A 22719-nucleotide genomic window follows, 5' to 3' on the forward strand; every position below is an offset into this window, starting at 1 on the left:
TCAAGGTGGAGGCAACTTTCCATAATTAATTATCTCGCAAGCATCCACGCGTGATGACAGTCCAATCACAGGCAAGAAATGAGACAGATGGGGCATCATAGGGAATGCATTTTGTAATGCATTTATTTTGTTATCTCTGACCAATAAAATATGCTTGATTTCTTTGAACATTACTTTGTTAGTTTTTATTGTCAAAGAGGCAATAAATTGGGGTACTGTTAGTTCATGTATGACAGGGGTCTTGAGGAATTGCTTCACCATCTACCACACAGGCTCATGAAACATCTGGTCATGGTTAAAAACAGTTGACAATATATGGACAACTGATGGACAAATACGAGAGCAAGACTCAAAAAATGTTTTGTATATATTAATAACAGTTCATAATTCCAGTTTATGTTGTTTTAGAATGTGTTCATGTTCAGTTCCAGTCTCTACTCCATTATAATCCTGAAAAATCGTTGTTTTTTTGTTGTGTTTTTCATTTTAAACTGTTATTATATTGTCTTACACACATATTTACAGTAGATAATGGCTGATATTGAAAGTTTGTGTTGTTCTGAAAAAAGTAATCACTCGTAAGATGATTTCTGACATGGCCAAAATAACAAAACAATTCCAGGCACCAAGTATGATACTTCGTTTATAAAGAGGTAAGGCAAGTTTTTGGTACCAATTTAGCATCTCATGCTACTTTATTTAACAAGCACACAAGCAAGCAAGCAGGTTGGACTTATTTTTAATAACAATCTATGAATGGCAATTATGAAAAGACGACAATAACAACTAACTACTGCCAATAAATAGAAAGAAGGAAAACTAAATACGTTGTAAAACTAGCTCAGGCAGAGGTGAGGAGGCAATGTGAATTTGAATACTGATAATAGATTAGACCTAAAGTATTAAGTATTAAAGTATTACTAGCATTATTAGTAAAACGATTTATAGGTGTATAAATGACAAATAATTTGAACTGACATACATACATATACATACATACATTTTATATATATTTATGTATATATATATATATATATATATATACTGGACTGTCTCAGAAAATTAAAATATTGTGATAAAGTTCTTTATTTTCTGTAATGCAATTAAAAAAACAAAAATGTCATACATTCTGGATTCATTACACATCAACTGAACTATTTCAAGCCTTTTATTATTTGAATATTGCTGAATTTGGCTTACAGCTTAAGAAAACTCAAAAATCCCATCTCAAAATATTAGAATATCATGAAAAAGTATACAAGTAGGCTATTCAACTAATCACCTGAATCATCTAATTAACTCGAAACACCTTGCGAGGGTTTCCTGAGCCTTAAAAACACTCAGCTTGATTCAGTAAACTAAATCACAAGTATGGGTAAGACTGCTGATCTGACTGCTGTCCAGAGGACCATCATTGATACCCTCCATCAGGAGGGTAAGACACAAAAAGAAGTTTCTCAAAGAGCAGGCTGTTGACAGAGTGCAGTTTCAAAGCATATCCACAAAAAGTCTGTTGGAAGGGAAAAATGTGGCCGGAAACGCTGCACAACCAAGAGAGATGACCGCAGCCTTAACAAAATTGTGAAGAAGAGCCGCTTCCAGAATTTGGGGGAGCTTCAAAGACAGTGGGCTGAAGCTGGAGTCCAGGTATCAAAAGCCACAGTTCACAGACGTGTCCGGGAAATGGGCTACAATAGCCGTATTCCCATGGTCAAGCCACTTCTGAACTCAAGACAACGGAAGAAGCGTCTGACTTGGGCTATGGAGAAGAAGCACTGGACAGTTGCAGAGTGGTCCAAAGTCCTCTTTTCAGACGAAAGCAAGTTTTGCATTTCATTTGGAAGTCAAGGCGCCTGAGTCTGGAGAAAGGCTGGAGAGGAGCAAAATCCAAGTTGCTTGAAATCCAGTGTGAAGTTCCCACAGTCAGCAATGGTCTGGGGAGCCATGCCAGCTGCTGGTGTTGGTCCACTGTGTTTCATCAAGTCCAGAGTAAATGCAACTGTGTACCAAGAGATTTTAGAGCACTTCATGCTTCCATCTGCTGAAAAGCTCTATGGAGATGAGGATTTCATTTTCCAGCATGATCTGGCACCTGCCCACAGTGCCAAAACCACCAGTAACTGGTGCACTGACCATGGCATCACTGTCCTTGATTGGTCTGCTAATTCCCCTGACCTGAACCCCATCGAGAATTTGTGGGGTATAGTTAAGAAGAAGATGAAAGACACCAGACCTACAAATGCAAATGAGCTGAAGGCCGCTATCGAAGCATCCTGGGCATCAATAACACCTCAGCAATGCCACAGGCTGATTGCCTCCATGCCACGCCGGATTGATGCAGTAATCCGTGCAAAAGGATTCCCAACCAAGTACTGAGTGCATCAATGGACATTTTCAAATGTTTGATTTAGTTTTGCTGTTTTAAAATTATTTTTTTACTTGGTCTGAGGAAGTATTCTTATATTTTGAGATAGGATTTTTGAGTTTTTTTCAGCTGTAAGCCAAAATCAGCAATATTCAAATAATAAAAGGCTTGAAATAGTTCTTGAAATAGTGTAATGAATCCAGAATGTATGACATTTTTGTTTTTTTAATTGCATTACAGAAAATAAAGAACTTTATCACAATATTCTAATTTTCTGAGACAGTCCAGTATATATATATATATATATATATATATATATATATATATATATATATATATATATGGGCAGCACGTCGGCGCGGTGGTTAGCGCGTGTGCGGCACAGTTCTGAGGTTATGGGTTCAAATCCAGCTACCAACCTTCCTGTGCGGAGTTTGCATGTTCTCCCCGTGCTTGCGTGGGTTTCCCCCGGGCACTCCGGTTTCCTCCCACATTCCAAAAACATGCATGTCAGGTTAATTGGCCGGTCCAAACTGTCCATAGGTGTGAATGAGCAAGCGAATTGTCTGTCCCAGTGTGCCCTGCGACTGGCTGGCAACCAGTTGAGGGTGTCCCCTGCCCACTGCCCGGAAATGGCTGGGATGGGCTCCAGCACCCCCGCGACCCTACTGAGGTTAAGCGGTACAGATAATGGATGGATGTGATGTGTGAGGATGAATCGTAAGCCCCATTAAAAACAATAACAGTTTGATTGATTTGGTCACCACCAGTGCCAAGACAAAACCTATGTCCTTGGTTTATTTAGTCAGAAGAAAATTTGGGAACACTGTAGAAGATATCATTCGATAGTAACCTGAGGATTTAGGAACAACTGTTAACAGTTTACGAACATAGCAACATAAAATGGAGTAAAAAGTGATTGGGCATTGGTCAGGGGACACCCTAGACTGGTTGCCAAATAGTCACAGGGCAAACAGAGACAAACAACCATTCACTCACATTCATTCCTAGGAAAAATTTATGACTCGGAAATCGAACTGGCCTGCGTGTCTCTGGTATGTGGGAGGAAACCGGAGTGCATACCAAGCAATACCATCTTCATAGCGCAACAGTTTAAGGACATTTAGTTGGATCTGTACCATTCTAGAAAAAGTTTTCACCAAATGGATAAGGCATTTCAACATAAAAAAAACACTTTATTTAGCCAGAAATACACTGATCAAAATTGAAGAACACTTTCAGGTGCACCCAATTTAAGTTATCTAGCACATGGTGATGATTTCCTAAATTATCTGTCAACTCATATTCAATTGGCATTCAAACTGCCAGTTTCACTGACTTGACAAAACGGTGGGCCGTTCTAAAGTGACTGAAAGCCTGTGGCAGAAGGTTGTTCAGATGAAAACGAAAGGGATGACCCTATCAGCCAGAGCAAGAAAATTCTATCGTTCCAAATCAGCGATTTCAAGAAAACTGAATCTTACAAAGCACCCAAAGTTGCCCAAGAAGGCTGGTCATCAATGGTATACAAATGCTTGCGAGGACAAGTCTCTGCGGAGGATATAAGCATGTAATTCTTTCCACACTGAAGCTGGAATCACTCGCCTGATCAGTGTTAAACATGATAAGGATCTGTCTCGCCATTTAAGAACATTTGGACTGCATTGATCAAACTCATTAGCAAAAAGAATTAAAAGCTAGACTGAGCTTTGCTGAGTAGACTGTTAGGTGGACAGAAGAGACCAGTGTTCAGTTCAGTGATGAAAGCAAATTCAGTTTATTTGGGGTTGATGGGAAGTAAAACGTTCACGACACAACAGAAAAAGATTCAACTCAAAGAGTGTAAAAAAGTTTTTGGAAGGTAGAAAAGTAAGTCTCATGGTTCGAAGCATGTTTTCTGGAGTTGGGCCTCTTGTACTGCTACATAGCTGAGTAAATGCAAATGTGTATCAAAACCTCCTTCAACAGCACATGGTTCCTTACTTGCATTCATTGTTACAAGCCAGAAACGGAGACAGGACCCAGTAGCGTTCGTTTACTCAGTTTTATAGATAAAAAGGGAGAGCAGTGCTGCTTCCACGATCCGATGATCGACGGACACGGGTAGCAGAAGGCTGGAACGCAGAAGTGGCACTTCCGTGTTGAGCGAGAATAATTGTAGACAGCCGGGATAGTGGTCACTAGCCAGGACAGGAGAGCAAGGGCGGTATCGAGTTCAGAAAGGAAGTCGGCAACAGGTATCAGGCAAGAAACAGGGCAACACAGGCCGGTGGTCGGAATGGCAGATCAGGGCAGAAACGGGTCCAGAAACAGGTCGGCAACAGGTATCAGGCCAGAGAAAACAGGGCAGGAAAATGTCGGAGGGCATGAGCTTGCCTAGCTGGGAGCCTAGGTTCGCAAACGGTCTGACACCGGTAACAGGGAGCTGGGGGGTTTAAAAAGTGGCAAGGAGCCAATCAGCGACCAGGGCTGTTGGCGATAACCGGGCAGCGGCAGGGGCCCCCAATCAGTAATCATGATATTTATCGCCCAATAGGCCTATGAATGTACATATATATTTATGGATAAGTTTATATATGTGTGTGTGTGTGTGTGTGTGTGTGTGTGTGTGTGTGTGTGTGTGTGTGTGTGTGTGTGTGTGTGTGTGTGTGTGTGTGTGTGTGTGTGGGCAGCATGGCAGCGCAGTGGTTAGCGCATGTGCGGCACAGTTCTGAGGTCATGGGATCGAACCTTCCTGTGTGGAGTTTCCATGTTCTCCCCATGCTTGCACGGGTTTTCTCCAGACACTCCGGTTTCCTTCCACATTCCAAAAAAATGCATGTCAGGGTTATTGGCACGTCCAAATTGTCCCTAGGTGTGAATGAGCGCGTGAGTTGTCTGTTTCTGTGTGCCCTGCGACTGGCTGGCAACCAGTTGAGGGTGTCCCCTGCCCACTGCCCGAAGGAAGCTGGGATGGGCTCCAGCACCCCCGCGACCCTACTGAGGAAAAGCAGTATAGATAATGGATGAATGAAAACTCGATACGATGTGGCATATTTGGATTTTTTCACAAGGCGGATTGGATAGATAGTAGATGATAAATGTATATATATATATATATATATATATATATATATATATATATATATATATATATATATATATATATATATATATATATATATATATATATATATATATATATATATATATATATATATATATGACTGAGGAAGTGTGTAATGTGCTCTGCCATATAAAATGTAAAGGGAAACTTTGAACAGGACCCAGAACGGCCATTTCCTAGTTAGTTATACTAGATAAGAGACCATATTTAAACACTAACCCCAGCTTTAATCAATGAACAACTTCACCACCATCATACGTAACAACACAAGGCCATAGATCAGTGCACAGAAATCCAAAAACTGATCATGACCCAGAGGAACTGATTAACAGTAAGACACTTGCTGAACTGTCGCCGAATTAAGATACAATTTATATGTTCTCAAAGTCTTACATTTTGAATGAAAATAATTAAAATACAGTGGGTGGGCAGCAATTGACCCCTCAGGACAGTTGAAGGCTCACCAGTGTTGGGTAATTGTGAAATTATGGTTTTTAGATTTAGATTCAGATTCAGATATACTTTATTGTCATTCTTGTACTCGTGTACAGAACGAAATGTCGATACATCTGACCCGCACAGTTTCCTTGAATGTACAGATATAAATAAAATGTTGTATTGAGTTGGAGTATTGAAGTACTAATAATATACTAAATAATTATATCGATGAGTATTATACAGTAGTGCAAAGAGTGCAAGAGGAGCAGCTAACCAGATGTGCAAAATGGGCAGTCAGGTTATGGTTTAAAAAAAAAGTCTTTAGCAAAATATTGTTATTGAAATGTTATCACAATTATATATTAAATAATTACCATGGTTCCATAATTATTTTTTTTTAACAAACTATGTTTTCATTTCAAAACTTTTCCCAATGCCCATTTGTATTTCCGAACGCAGTTTTTTCAAATCCTGTATTGCTGAAGTCTGGTTTGCCAAATGGTGTTGTAACTGATTGAAAATGACTTGCTGTCAGTCAAACCAAGAGAGGTGGGGCTAAAAAGTGATTGGGTGATGACTGAAAACATCTATCAATCCATTAACTTTCTCCACTGCTTATCCTCACCAGGGTCGCTGGAGTCCATCCCAGCCATCTTCTGGCAGGTTGCCAGCCATTTGCAGGGCAAACAGAGACATACCTGTACAACTCACTCGCTTATTCACACCTAGGGACAATTTGGACCGGCTAATTAACCTGACGTGCATGCTTTTGGAATGTTGGAGGAAACTGGAGTGGCCGGAGGAAACCCATGCAAGCATGGGGAAGACATCCGGTGAGTCTGCGGTAGCTGGAATTCAGCCATGGACCTCCACACAGTGGGGTTGCGCACTAACAACCCAGCCGCTAATGCGCCCTTCTGTAAAACATCCATCCATTATCTGCACCGCTTATCCCCAGTAGGGTCGCGGGGGTGCTGGAGCCCATAGCTATCTTTGGGCAGTGGGCAGGGAACACCCGGAACTGGTTGCCAGCCAATCGCAAGGCACATAGAGACAGACAACTCACTCGCCCAATCACACCTAGGGACAATTTGGACCGGCCAATTGACCTGACATGCATGTTTTTGGTATGTGGGAGGAAACTGGAGCGCCTGGAGGAAACCCACTTAAGCACGGGGAGAACATGCAAACTCCACACAATAGGTTCGATCCCATGACAGAACTGTGCCGCACATGCGCTAACCACTGCGCCACCGTGTTGCCCTTCTGTAAAACAGACTTAAATTAAATACATCTCATCTCATCTCATCTCATTAGCCGTACCGCTTATCCTCATTAGGGTCGCGGGGGGCTGGAGCCCATCCCAGCCATCTCCGGGCAGTGGGCAGGGGACACCCTGAACTGGTTGCCAGCCAATCACAGGGCACACGGGGACATACAACTCACTCGCTCATTCACACCTAAGGACAATTTGGACCGGCCAATTCACCTGACATGCATGTTTTTGGTATGTGGGAGGAAACTGGAGCGCCTGGAGGAAACCCACTTAAGCACGGGGAGAACATGCAAACTCCACACAATAGGTTCGATCCCATGACAGAACTGTGCCGCACCGCACATGCGCTAACCACTGCTCCACCGTGTTGCCCTTCTGTAAAACAGACTTAAATTAAATACATCAAGTTATCTAATATTTGGCACTCTTGGGCTTCCATTCCATCGCTGGTTCTTTTTGAAACGCAAAGACGAGATATTACTGAACTGTATTGGTCAATGAAAAAGACACTAAATGATAATTTAATAAAACAAGATGAAAAATTTTTTTTACGATTTCATAAAGGACGCAATTTTGAAATGGTGCAAGGCTGAAAGGGTAAACTTTAGGTAAACACGGAAGTGACGCATCTTCCTTTAGCCAATCACAAAGTAGGTGTTTACTCACGGCAGCGCATCATTGGGTTAAAGTTTGTTCGCCCCTCGCCTTCTCGTATAAATAATAACAACCGCAGCTCGAGTTAGCATGCGTCCGTCATCCACGTCGAGACCACAACTTCCTCATTTGCTTCAACTAAAAGGAGACATTTAACGCAAAACGTCGGCAACATGTCGGTTGACAGTGTGTTCCGGACCCGCTCGCTCGGCGTGGCTGCCGAGGGTCTTCCCGACCAGTACGCGGATGGCAAAGCGGCTAAAGTGTGGCAGCATTACATCGGCAACACGCAGAGCAGGACGCAGGAGTATAAAAGCTGGGTGGTGTCACTGCTCAGAAAACATGGGGTCCGAAGAGTGCTGGATGTAGCCTGCGGAACAGGGTAAAAACGGCACTTCTATCAATTAGTTGACAATTTTACCTTTGCCCCTACTCATAAGCAAAGCTTTCACATGTGTCTTATACATTCTCACCTACTTTTGATGTATTTACTCTGATTTTGCGATCGGCTCGTATTAAAAGATGAAACTTGTTCTCCTAATGGTAAAAAACGTCGTTAAGGCGACAGTGTGTACCGCTGGATGTTACTGAATGGCAAGGACGATTTTAGGTTCAGAGCATTTGGGGGGTGCTAAGCACACAGGGCAGCTGTGAGCAAACTACGACCCGCGGGCCACATGTCATCCGAACCCCCAAACGTAAATGATCAAAAAATAATGTAAAGTATATAATAATAAATCCAGTGCACCACACAAAAACGTAACTTTTGTGCAATAAAAACTACAAAAATACAGCTAAAATACTATAGAAATGATACAAAGATATTAGTCAAGTCATGTTCATTTGTATAGCCCTTAATTACGAGAAGTCTCAAAGGGCTGCACTGGGAATACTCATACCTGTCAACCTTTACGGTTTTGCCGTACAAAGTACGTTTTTTATGCATTTTAAGACGAATAAAACGTACAAGGAAATTTGTACGGAAAAACGCAAATTTGTCAATCGCATCTGCCGCCTGGGGATTTCCCATTATGCATCATTCCGGAAAAAAAAAATATGGTGTACGATTAATTTGTCTTTTGTACGGGAAAATACGACAGTTTGTATGGGCATGGAGCCGTGGAGGTTGACAGGTATGAATACTCCTACAGAAATACTACAAAAACACTACAGTAACAATATAATACAAATACTGCTACATAAATATTATGACAGAAATACTACAAAAATACAACTACAGTAATAATAAAACATGCTAAAGAAATACCACAAAAATAGCAGTATGGAAATACTTTTCCAGAAATACTACAAAAAAAACTACTTCAGTAATACTGTAATACTACATGGATATCAGGACAGAAATACCACAAAATACTTCTACAAAAGGTATGACAAAAAAGTACAATTAGTAATACAAAAAAAATACAGAAATACTACAAAAATGTGAGAAATTACTCAAAAATATTTTTAAAAATGGAACTACAGTATTCTGTTTCTGTAGTGAAGTGGGTAGCACATTCACCTAATACATGTAAGGTCCCAGATTCGAGACCGGGTGAAAACGCGTGTTGACCTGGAGAGGAATGGGTGCCACCAGGCTGTATTTGCCCAAGACACTCCCCAGGAGCAATGGTGCCCCTACGGCCTTAGTGTTTAAGGGATCCAAGCAACCAACCAATACTACAAAACTAAATATCGAAAGCAGTGCTCAGACTCAAATGGACTTAAACATTTTAAGGCAATGGAGTATTTCAAATGCTGCGTTGTTCCTATTTTTGTTTTATTTTACTTTAAAACACAAAACAAATCTTTTTCATCATATTTACGCCTTTCCTGTCCTTTATTACTGGAAAGGGAGTTTTATAAATGCAATGATATTTGAGGCTGCTTGGATTGGAGCGCTAATAAGCAAGAATATAAACCATGGAGACTCAAAGGGACCAAACCCCACCATTCTTGTCTTTTATTCCCAAGCTTTTCGCGAGGTTTTTGTTTTTTACTGGTAGTCGTAGAAGCAAGATGGCCAAAAATAAAGTCAGTTCCCTTTAGGTGAGGCGTATGGAAAATAAATGCAAGGTACTTAAAAGCAATACTGACATACATCTATCTGCGATACATTTGAACCAATTTTTGATGACTCTACTTTTAATAAAGACTGGCTCATATTGGAAGGTGTTTCTCGCCGGAGGTCACTCCCGGGCCGCGCGACGGAGCGAGTTCGGCGGACGCGGCGTCACCCTAATAAGCGGTGCAGATAATGAGATGAGATCTGTTTTTTTTTTTTTTTTCTGAAGGGGTGTCGCTACTTCACAGATTTTCACTTTTCGCGGGTGGTTTTGTTCCCCATTAACCGGGTCTAAATAATAATAATTTAAAAAAATAAAAAATAAAATGTTTTTTTTTTTTTTTGAAGGTGCGCTTCTACTTCGCGGATTTTCACTTATCGCGGATGGTTTTGGTCCTCATTAACCGCGATAACCGTGGTCTTACTGTACATGATTTCCGCCGAGAGAGAGCTGACATAATTGTCCGACATCTTTTTGCTATTGGTACTTTAAAATCATAAACGTTGCGAAAAGCTGCGCAAAATGAAGACCAGAGGAGTAATGGTGTTTTCTGGTCACTGTGAGTCTCCGTGGTTTGTGTTCTTCTTTGTGCTTCGTAGCACTTCTTTTTAGTGACACTACAGCGGCATTGAGTTGTCAAATGTAGCACGTTGTCCCTTTAAATCAGGGGTGTCAAACTTGCAGCTATATATATATATATATATATATATATATATAGATACGTCAATGTTTGAAGGTATTGAACAGGTAAACTAAGAATAAAATCTAGTTGAGGATGATGTATAATTAAAGTGCAGAGTTGCAGTACTTGTTTTTTTAGTTCCCGTCTCTGGCTGTGTTAAGTTAAGCAACTTTAGGCAACTTTACCAAACATTAGCCAAAGTCACTTATTTCTGCACAGGCGTGGGATAGTTGCAAATTGTTTTGACTGGTTCATATTTGTTCTGTTTACCTGATAGTGTATCAGCTAAGGCAAGGCCACAGTATGAGTCGTACTAGATCCCAAGTGTTTTACTTGGGGTGTTTTCTAGCGAAATGTAACAATTAATGTTCTCAGTGTTTTTCATGTCGTATCATTGCCTCGTAGTAGTGTTTGGTGCTTTACTGAAATACAGTAATTAGTTAGTTACTTTATTTAAAACGCGAATCAGTTATCCCCCCAGATTACTGACGCCAAAAAGTAGCGTGTTAGTCTCTACGTAACTATCACTAATTACCAGATATACTCGCAAAAAAGCCAACCCCTAAAACTGCTTTAAACAGTCAGATAATAAAATGAATAGAAGAACATGTGTAATGTACACCAACCTTTGGAAGAAGTGAATCCTTTATATTTCTTGACTTGTGCAATCTTGAGAACTTTCAAACGAACACTTAGCAGGAGCACTCTACATCCATTTTGTCTCTGGGCTTAGAACCCCTCGCCGATCTCTTTCTCCATTTCTGGACACTGTCCAAGACGTTTTCATTTTTCTCCAGGCATGCTGGTTTGCAAAATCAATTTGATAATTAAAAGGACCAACATTAAGCACACTTATACCGCCAATTTTGTGTTCATCCTTTGATATCCAGTAGGTTTGTTGTTCCTGTATAAGCTACTGCCTACCATTCACTACCGGGTGACACACGGCCTAATATGTGCAGATAAGCTGACATCCTGATTTCACCAGTTTTATTTTATAGTTGTAAATTCAGCTTAAATGTGAGTATATATTGTGGGGCGGATATCTCTATGTGTAGAAATTTAGCGTTCCTTTACTGTGATTGAGACTGCGGCACCATTACAGTATTCAGTTGTACGTTGTCGGTAAATTTAAACATGCCCACCTGCCTGGAAATGTTATTGGATGCTCAGTGGTTTTACTTGACAGCGTGAGCAATGCAAGAGTCTTCAGAAACTCTTACTTAATGTTTACGGGAATAAGGCAGTAAGACATATGATAACAACAGTAGAGTTAAAAAAAAGAATCTTTATAATATATTACAGTACTCGTTTACCCCAAAAATTGTTTTGCTTCAGGGATGCGTTAGTCCCATCACTGCCTCTAAGGCAGGTGGGGTGCTAAATTTTAGAGCAGGGGTGGGGAAACCTTTTGAGTGAAGGGTACCTTGAGTTAAATAATTTGTCAGAGCGACCTGATCAGTAGGAGAAAAGTGATTGGATTTTTTTTTTGTATCCGTCAAAAGTCTTGATCTGGTACTTTTGCAATATGTGATGAAAACAGATACTGTTGGTGACTACAGGATACAGCTATATGTAGTGGTCAGTTATTACACCCTGTGTCTTAAACATTTGCTGTCTAACACTGGCGTACATTCTATAATCTTGAAATCAAGTGTACTATCCTATTTGAGAAGACTTAAGGATCGACCGATATGGGTTTTTCAGGGACGATGCTGGTTATTAGTATTAAGAGGAGGCCGATAAGCAATATATATAGCCAATGTTCATTTGCTATAAAAGCTTAAAAATTGGCGGAAAACATTTTTAAAAATGAAAAAAGAAACAAAGAATATTTTTCATAACTTCAAATAAAACTTTAATAGCTCTTTTTTTGTTTATCCAATCAGAAGGTACGGGGTCAGATAGCAAGAGAAGAAGAGAAAGGCTCAGTAGTTGCTCGGCGTTGTGTTTAATAATCGGCGCATCGAATGAATAATTATGCCGATACCTATATTCGCAAATATCGGTGCCGATAATTGGCCTGCCTAATAATCAGTCTACCTTAAGCAGACACGGTCATCTTTTGCACAGCCCTGTGGGGCAATGTTAATATGATCAGTGTGGAATGTGTTACAACTGGCTTCACTATTTTTAGAACCTCTAAAGATGTTTGAGAATGTTTTTGTCACTTGCTTTAAACCTCAATGACTCATCCACAGAAAACGGCAGTCGCAGAAATTCTCATTCGTCAATACCTGTCAATCTCACTTGCATTCACTGAGGATTTACTTTGAAATTCCGGAATACAAGTCAGTAATTTATTTCCTACATCTCAAGCACTATGGCTTTAAATAAGGTGCGGATAATATTTTTTTTTGCTAGCATTTTTCATATAATACATAACATGAGCAAAACAGGAGGTTTGAGGGTACTTAATTCAATATTTACTTCATACTCACGTTTTCTCCGACAATTAAATTCCTCAATGTATACATCCAATTCAAATACAAAAAAAACGCTACACTTCTTCCGTATCATCAGCGTCAATGTAAGGTCCCTGAAATGTATTTGAATCCTTGAGATAACAAGTGAATGCAATTTGGTCCCCTACTGCGGCAACCATGATGACAACAGTCAAAGACACATAAAGACACGTCTGTGTTACAGTCTGGCACTATTCTCCACATGGCGCTAGTCTAGAAATATAGGGGTCACATTTTACGCAACACAGCCCTTATTTGCATTTTCTTTCTGTAATTGCTATCTTAAAAGGTCCCATGATCCAAAAACACGTGAATTAAAGAAATGGACGTGAATTTGTTCATTTTAATGGCTGTTTAAGCCCGCGTCTTTAAATCCGGTGCGGCCAGTACAAAGACAAAATTGAGTTTCGTTCTTTAATTTGAGTATGGAGCTTTTATTTAGGTGTACTCTGTAGTCCGGAATTCACGGTATTCAACTAGTTTGAACACAGACTAGATTATATAAATTGTTTGTTTGAAGTGGGTTTGCTTTTTTCCGTTGCTGTTAATGATTGCATTGCGCTACATTTTCAGGTCATCGTTCACTGCATGTTACCCAATCCAAATTGTTTTGTTCAACTACGACAGAAAAGAGAGCCTTTGAGGTCATGTACATAATATTTTTTGGGAAAACCAAATATGCAAATAACATAGTTAAAATAATGCATCTATATTTATAAAAATGTTTTCTATAGCAGTTTTGTCCCTTTAAAGCTTTATTTTTATACAACTTAATGACTAAAGCGTAATAGGTAACTATACCTTAATAGACACTACCCATTGTATGGATGGGGAATGTTCTGTACCCCTTTTTTCAGCCTAATATTTGTACAAGTACATCTTTAGTACCAAAACACAAATGCTAATACAATTAGTGTGTGCTCAGTTTAAATATTATTATCATTATTAAATACTCAAAATAAGGAGAGAGCACATGAATGGATTTTGAACTTGCAAGGGAACAGCGATAGAAGGCAAACCTCAGATAAGAGATTCCATCTCGTCTTGTATTTTATTTTATTTAAATCATGTCCCTTAATTAAGGAATTGATTATCTATCAATGTATTCATATACATTGATATTGGATGAAATTTAAAATATTCAAATTAATAAAACAAACATTGTTATAATGTTTTTATTTGAAATTGAATCAATTCCTCACATGATACAATGTGAATGGCAGTCAATTGATCTTAACACATTTTGGGATTCTCAGGATTGTGCAAAATAGACTTTACCTTTTTACATGATGTGGTTTGCTGGCAAGCCTTTTTGTGCAACAAGTTTTGCTCGCACCAAACCTGTAAATTAAAACTGAAGAAGTTCTCCCCTACTTCAATGGCATTTATTTCATACCAAAGTAGGCAAACGGGTATAAACAAGCCAAAGCTGTTCTGGTAACATGTGTTTCCTTGCGTGCCCGCACACAACGGCTGAACCAAACATTTCAGTTAATGCAACCACTTCACAAAAATGGTTTGATGAAAACAATCCACAATGCAATAAATTACATTAAAACATTTTCAGTGCTACACCCTGTTTATGTTTGTTTGGTAGAGTGGACTCCATCATGTTGTTGGAAGAGGGCTTCAACGTGGTGAGCGTGGATGCCAGCGACAAAATGCTCAAGTATGCACTGAAGTCCAGATGGGAGAGGAGAAAAGAAGCAGCCTTCGACCAATGGGGTGGGATACCTTTGCTTTTGAAGTGCAATACAGAGATCCCTCGTTTTTTGCGGTCAATGGGAACCAGAACCAGATGCGAAAAGTGAAAATCCGTTAAGTAGCGTCATAATAGCTCACAAAGGGTTAAACTTACCTTGAAAGGTCGTCATTACAGACTTGGAGTATACGACGAAATAATAACTATATATCTACAAATAATAACACACAACACATAATTGTGATTGTCATTACACAAAAGAAAAAAACAAATTGGGGAGCTTCTCTTTTTAGAGTAAGAAAGCAATTTAGGGAGCAGCTGGCTAGTTGCGCGCTAGCATCAGGTATCCTCGACATGTGCCAAGTCTCCGCGATGATTTTAAAAAAATGAGAGTCATAAAAAGTTCCCACGAGTTGTAGCTCCAGATCATTTATTTCCTGATTAATAAATCTGGCGTTGCTGAAAAACAGGTTCTGCAGGAGTAGCTTGTGAGGGTTGTTAGCTCACCCCTAGCAGGAAGCTGAACCTGCAGCCACGCTATTGCTTTCTCTCATGACGCTGCCTCAGTCGTACCCCAGATGCGATAACAATCCATTGAGCATGTGGTGGTGATCAGCATTTCTTTGAGTTTTCTGACTTTCCTCAGAGTCCGATTTAATTCATAACTTTATTTTCAATGTAACGAGCTTCTAAAAGCTAGCTGCTGCTATCCTTCACAGATTGGTTTAATTCGGAGACATGGACTGCGCATGCCCACCGTCTATTTGACGGACAGCATACATGAGCGTATCACAGTTGCATACACAGTCACACCCACCCAATACACGCACACACAATCTGCCCTGTGCAGCACTTACTCTGTGCTCTCTCTGACCACAATGAACGATACCTTCATATCAATGACAATGTAGGTATCACGGATGTGTCACGGAGGTATCACGGAGGTATCACTATATTGGGAACTGAAATATTTTATCAGATGCAAATCTAAGAAAATTCCAAAATCATTCGATCGTTTGTTGGGCCTTTTACAGCAGTCCCTGGCTGGAATTTAGGACATATTTTTGGTAAAGAAAGCGATAGCTGCATTAGCAAATAGCATCAATTTGGTAGATAACCCCACTCAGGTAGTGTGAATTAATTTAGCAGCTTACATTTGTGTCACACACGCTAACAACTCTTTTGAGTATTGTGGATGAAGCCGCTAACCGCATGCTAGTGTTGTTGCGTCAATGCCAAATGTTGAATAATGCTAATTTTGATTTAAAAAATACACTGATGAATTAGGAGCTTGTTCAGAAAGTAAATACATTTCCTAAAATGCAAGATCTTTGGCAGTGATTGAAGAAGCCAACTGGCTGACTCTTTCTGAAGAAGTCCGGAAACCTGGAGGAGAGGGCTTTGACGCAGTTATTTGCCTTGGCAACTCCTTCGCTCACTTACCGGATTTTAAAGGTAAACTGCTCTTTATGTTTTTGGATACACTTTGTAGAGTGCAAAGCTCTTCTTGATTTATCTGGTTTTGTTCTCACATAATTCAAGCAGAACTCAACAGAGGATTTCCTAACAGTATTATTTTGTATGACCATGATCCCCCCTAACCCCAACGTACACACTACCTCATTAAAATGCAGAATTATACATTATTAAATTTGGAGTTGCCTAGAGTTTGGCTGACCAGTGTTTTCCATAGAATTTTGTGAGAACCTGGTTGGTGGACAGTATAAAGCAGGGATCAGGAACCTATGGCTCTCTTCATGAGTACATCTGGCTCGTACATAAATTAGGACTTGCGCAATTATTTATTATGCCGTTGTATGCAATTTCATGTTGGACAAATGCGAAGCTGTGAGAGCTTTCATCTATCCGTGATTCGGTCCAGTATATATAGGGCACAGACTTGACTACAGTTCACAGTCAAAGTGTCACACCATCAAACCTTGTTTTGTCTGTACATCACTAAGGAATCCTTTATGGATTTCAGTAAACAATATATGTTCACTGTCGAGACACTTTATGATGAAAAACCCACACAACAAAATGTGACAACTCCAAAACTCTAACAGAGCACCCAGAGCAATTTGATTGGGTGAGTGGATCAGGATCAGGCGGAGCTATACACACAGCGTGCGCACTCTGTCTCCTCCTTGCTCAGCGCTGTCAGCACCGAAGGTAAAATACATTGGTATTCTTCTTCTCAGTATTTTTTGACATTTTCAAAAGATTTTACAAAATAATCAAAGGTATCGTATTGGCAAATCACAAATATGAGTTTTAAATGTACTTAAATGTAATATTAATACCTGTGATTTGGTTAAATACAGTATTCAGTATCAGAAACCCTGCTTTTGTGGTTGCTGCTATAACAGGATGCCAGTTTTTCTTCAATAGTTTACAGTAGGATCTTGTAACGGGGCAAAATTTTACTTGTTTCAATTGCAGTGGTTTTTCAACTCCGTAGCACTGAAGAAGTACGGTTCACCTGCTTTCTGAAGTAAAGCCACAGTTGGTTTGCTACCCTTAGCAACTGATACAAACACGTGGACATTGCCTCTGAACTCATTAGAAACTGTCAAGTTTAGACCTGTAGAGGCTCTTGCAACATGTTGTGAAATCCTTTTCGTTGGTTTGCACCTTAATGGGTAATCTTCTAGCAAATGATCGGCATTCATCTGATGTTGCTTGTCAGTCATTTCATTTTTGTCACATTTCTCCCAGGGGACCAGAGTGACCAAAAGTTGGCCCTTCAGAACATTGCAAGTATGGTCAAACCAGGTGGAATCCTCATCATTGACCACCGCAACTACGACTACATCCTGGAGACCGGGCGAGCACCACAAGGCAAAAATGTTTACTACCAGGTATGAAACTGAGGGAAAAAATTACGAGCGTTTACCTAGCAATTGACGATCACTCATCATCAACCTTTTGTACTAGAAGTACTGCAATCCTGTATTGGGTCAAGATCAGAGGTCTCAAACTTAACTTACTTAGGAAGCCCCCGGAGCTAGCTAAGGTCTCTGTGATGTTCGGTCGAATTGGGTTTTCTACAGAAAAGTTCTGATAAAAACCATGTTTTAAGATATTGTTTTTTAAAAAATCCCTACACCAGGGATGTCTGTATGACAGTAAAGTTGTGCCTATGTAAGAGAATATTACATGTGAGAGCAAGTATGCTTTATTTCTCCAACGTCCTCTCATAAAAAAGCTCTGAAATCACGTTCAATGCCATTGATGTCAACTGAATGAGTTTTGAGTTACAAAATGTGTGCGTTTGTGTCCTGCAGAGTGATTTAACTCAGGACATTTCCACTTCGGTGTTGTGGGTGAACAACAAACCCCACATGATCACGTTGGACTACACCATCCAAGTTCCTCAGGCCGGCCCCCAGAGCGAACCTGAACTCAGGTAAGAGTTGCTGGGTCAATAAGGATCATGGTTGCTACACAATGTACACAATTGCAAAAATCTAGAAACGGGAGCAACATAAGCGGTAACTTTTTGTCTTGACTTTTTAAGTATGCTATGTTGCCCACACTTCAAATGTGGAAGTTGTGTTACATTGACTCTTCAAGAGCCATACAAATTCTGCATCTAGTGCAGTGCTTCTCAATTATTTTATGTTGTGCCTACCCTAGGTAGAAGAAAACATCTCGCATCCCCCCCAAGCCCCCGCCTCCTACCCCCAACACGCGACTAAATACTATACTTTATCTATAAGATTAACAACGTATATTTTTTAACTTATAAGGGAATACAAAAATATAGTCAAGCTTATAACAAATAGTTGCTTTATTAACTGTCAGAGCAAACATTTAAAGAGTATCTGAATTTAAAAAATTAAATGTATCAATTAATTTTTGCAGCTCTTGTCTCATCCAGGATGATAGAGATCATGTCTAAAGCTGTATCTCTCTCTTTCATTTTGATCTTTGTCTCTCTCACTCTCTCTTTTCATCCCTCTTAAATATTTTTCCATAGTATTTCTGTAGTGCCGTGGTTAGCACATTCTTCTAACACACGAGACCAGGTGGAAACATATATTGGCCTGGAGAGGGATGGGTGCCAGCAGGCTGTACTTACCCATGACACCCTAGTGTTTTAGGGATCCAATCAACCAGTCAACCAACTAACCATTACCTGAGAATCCGCTACACTTTGCGTCCACACTTGCGCTTTTTCTGTCACATATTTACAGGAAAACAAAGTGTAAATTACAAGACAATTTTGGCTTTTCACACACTGAACAGATTTAAAGTCGAACGAACAACAACACAAGATCCCTGAAAATACAAAACAATAAAATAAAAGTTTAACATATTAACTCTTTAGTGCTATAAGTCAAAAAAGTACTTTCTTTCTCTTTTTGTTTTCCGTATTGAACTCAAATAATACCCAACACTTATAAGTGCTCTTTCCGCGGTTGTAAACAAGTGTGATGTAGCCAAGCTGCGCAAGCATTGTTGAGGCAGAATTCATGTCAGTTTATAGCAGCCAATTGACACAAAAAGTCATAGATCAAAGATAGGAACAGCTCATATTAGCACAAATTATGTGCTCTCAGCAAGATAGCTACTTTATTTTAGTTTTCAAAGTGAACAAAAAAAAGTTCCTTTGATTGGCGCTGGATTTCTTCCTTTGAAAGTACTGGAAAAATTGGCCCTGAAAAGTGCTTGAATTTGGCCATGAAAAAAGTCTTTGAAACCTGTGTATGCTGGAGAGCCACCTTCACGAATCTGCTCAATATTTGTCCCCAGCAAATTTCGTCTCTCCTACTACCCTCACCGCTTGGAGAACTTCAAGATGCTGCTGGGAGAAGCCTTCAATGGCAAAGTGGAGCACAACGTCTTCGGAGATTTCATGGCCTACGTCCCCGGTCAGGCACAAGCGCCGTGCTACTTCATCCACGTTTGCAAGAAAATTGCTTAAGGCGCACGCATGCGCAAATGTCAATTCGAGTGCATTGATTGTCCCCGATTTGAAATTTGAATAATAGCTGACATTGCTCAGCAGCAACTGATTGTTTGAATTTTTGGTGATGTATAAGGTTTTAGATTGACTGATTCTTTTTTTGTTAACACGTGGGTCTTAAAACAAACTTCACATTATGGTCTTTTTTTGTCAGTAGCAGTTTTGAAGAACAAATGTCATTCATTCTTTTCAGTCTTTTCGGTACGCAGCGTTTATTTGCATTTCAAATCATAAACCTTGAAGTCTGCTTTGAGCTTGAAGAGACAAATGCCAACTGATTAAACTGAATAACTGCATAAAGGGACAGTGTATATTATTTAGAGCCTTGTAGTTGTAATAAAGGCCTTCATTCCTTTAAAAAAAATCTCAGGCCATCTGTTTTAATTTCAATGTCAATGGTCTCCATTTATATAGCGCTTTTCAAGTCAATGAAGACCTAAAGCGCTTTACAATGTGCTTCACGCTTACCCAATCGAACCTGGCCTCTTGATACAAAGAATCATACAAGCCATCTTTTTAACAACACTACCTTCACTATAAACATGTGATTAAACAGTTTTGTATTGTGCAACCAACTTAATAATCCATAAAATATTAGATTGATTCTTATGTAACAAAATACATTCATTTTGAAAAAGGAAATGTTATGTATTAGTTGTTTAAACCTTTCCAAAAGTTCATTAGTCAATTCATTAATATGTGAAAAATAACTTAATAATAATTTACCTTGATTTGACATCAGGTTTTGGACACGTTGACAATGATTTTGTTGCAACAAGCGGGATTGACTGTAATACAAACATTCTAAGCATTTTTAAAAAAAATAATATATTTTGATTTTCTATAGAAAGAGTAACACAACTTGGTTGTGTCTTTTCTCCACCTTTTCATTATAGAATGACTTAATCAAAAAAGTAAACGTCCAAAATTGTGTGGGGTTTAGCCCTTAAAACATAAACCTGACGGGAGTGTGTGAGTACATTTAGCGCCTCCTTATGGTAAAACAACTACACTTAAATAAATGTTCTGCATTTATATAGCGCTTTTTCAAGTCAACGAAGACCTCCCAAAGTGCTTTACAATGTGCTTCACACTTAACCATCCACACACACTTGCACACCGATTGCAGTGTCAGCCATGCAAAGCAACTACCTGCTTATAAGGGGCATTAGGGATTCAGTGTCTAGCCCAAAGACACTTCGACATATAACAGGAGGAGCTGGGAATCGAACTTCTTGATCCCAAGATGAGCGCTTTACCTCCTGATGTACTGCTGCCCTAATTGAATTTTTTGCAATGATGCATATGCGGTTTTAGTTGATCTTCAATTTCATGATACAATCAAGCATTGGCAGCTAAATCCAGTCATTTTAAACTGCATTAAAGGGAAATTGTATCCTCACAGTGGCCAACAATCGTTAAAACAATATGGATTTAATAACCCAATAGATGAACTGTTGTATAAACGTATAATTTTTAAAACTCATGTGGGTTGAGAAATTTACATTTATTCTGCATTACATGAGCCTCACCTAGTTTTTTTTTTCAATTCTTAAAATAAACCTTAATATGGTCTTTTTTTGTCAGGGGCAAAGTTTTAAAGAAAACATTTTTCTTTCATTAAACCAAAAACCTGGGCAAAAAAGTGCTTTTTGGCCACTTTGAGTCTCCGTAGTTAGTAATGTTCCTTTGGCCCTGTAGCACTCCTTCCTTAGCTACACGACACAATACAGCGACATCTAGAGGTCAAATGATGCACACTGCTCTTAGTTCAAATGGATTTTGGACGTGTATGGTTGTCAATGTCAGTGAATGAGTTAATAGCTAACTGTTTTTGGCTTCCAATTACTTTTTTTTCATATTTTACAGTTCATACATAGTAAATAATTGTTGAGGTGATCTAGTTTTGTTAGTAGAAAAAAATGTGATGTTGAAAACTATTCTCAAATTTTGTTCATTCAAACCAAATATGCCCAAACCAAAACCGGATATTGACTTTCCTAATGTTGATTGATCATTTCCACAGCAATTGAATTGGGTCGACAGTCATTTCATTTTTGCGCATGTTTATTCTTACTATGCCAAATATACATGGCAAAAGTATATCAACAAACTGAATCCTTTGAAATTGAATCACAGAGGCATAAAACGGTGCCCGAATGTAAAAATGGACGCAAGTGTAATTGATTTTGTAATTATGGGCTGAAATCATTTGTTGGATGATTGCATTTTGAGATGGCAATTCACAACTGTCTTATAGTGCTGCTTCTTAAAAAGAGACAATCAAGGAATGCTGCTTGAAAAGTTATTAAAAACATATAATTTGGTCTGGTACGTGTGTATTTTTTTCCAAACTTTTTGAAGAGAATTTCTACTTTGTATCCTAATCATTTTACCAATAATAGGGTACGTGTTGTCCTTGTGTTATTAGTGTTATCATTATTAGCATCACCCCACTGTAAATGTCCTCTTGTGATTAAGGGCTACTTGACTGGACTTCTCATCACACATTAACTGCACAAGAATTTTTGAACTGAGTATTATACAGTAGTCGCTCTTCATACAAGCCTAATTGGTTCAAAGATCGCGCTCATAGCTCAAATTGCTCGTGTAACGAGCATATTTTCCTGATGTAAAATCATTACAACTCATTAACCCTCTTGTTACTATTGGGGCCCCGGCACCCCCTGTTTTACAAATGCTATTTGAATGACCGTAAATACACATAGGGACAATTTGGACCGGCCAATTAACATGTCATGCATCTTCTTTGGAATGTGGGTGGAAACCCACGCAAGCACGGGGAGAACATGCAAACTCCACACAGAAAGGTTTGATCTCATGACCTCAGAACTGTGCCGCAAACATGCTAACCACTGCACCGCCGTGCTGCTGTATACGGTATGTTTTAACTAAATAGTTACTTTCGCAGTAATGCACTACTTTTTGTGTCAGTAATCTTGGGGGGACCTGAGTTACATTATAAATGAAGT

General features: G+C 39.3%; 1 protein-coding gene across 1 annotated transcript; it reads left to right on the forward strand.

Moving 5' to 3' along the window:
* Window positions 1-7902: 7902 nt before the first annotated feature.
* On the forward strand, window positions 7903-22060 carry gnmt (glycine N-methyltransferase). Its single transcript, XM_088353831.1, has 6 exons — window positions 7903-8221; window positions 14650-14777; window positions 16093-16209; window positions 17473-17615; window positions 18042-18163; window positions 19513-22060. The coding sequence occupies exons 1-6, from the start codon at window positions 8013-8015 to the stop codon at window positions 19682-19684; spliced, it is 891 nt and encodes a 296-aa protein (XP_088209957.1). The 5' UTR covers window positions 7903-8012; the 3' UTR covers window positions 19685-22060.
* Window positions 22061-22719: the final 659 nt, after the last annotated feature.

The sequence above is a fragment of the Urocampus carinirostris genome, chromosome 15, assembly GCF_059441175.1.
Source record: "Urocampus carinirostris isolate Australia breed hairy pipefish chromosome 15, RoL_Ucar_1.0, whole genome shotgun sequence".
Taxonomy (NCBI): domain Eukaryota; kingdom Metazoa; phylum Chordata; class Actinopteri; order Syngnathiformes; family Syngnathidae; genus Urocampus; species Urocampus carinirostris.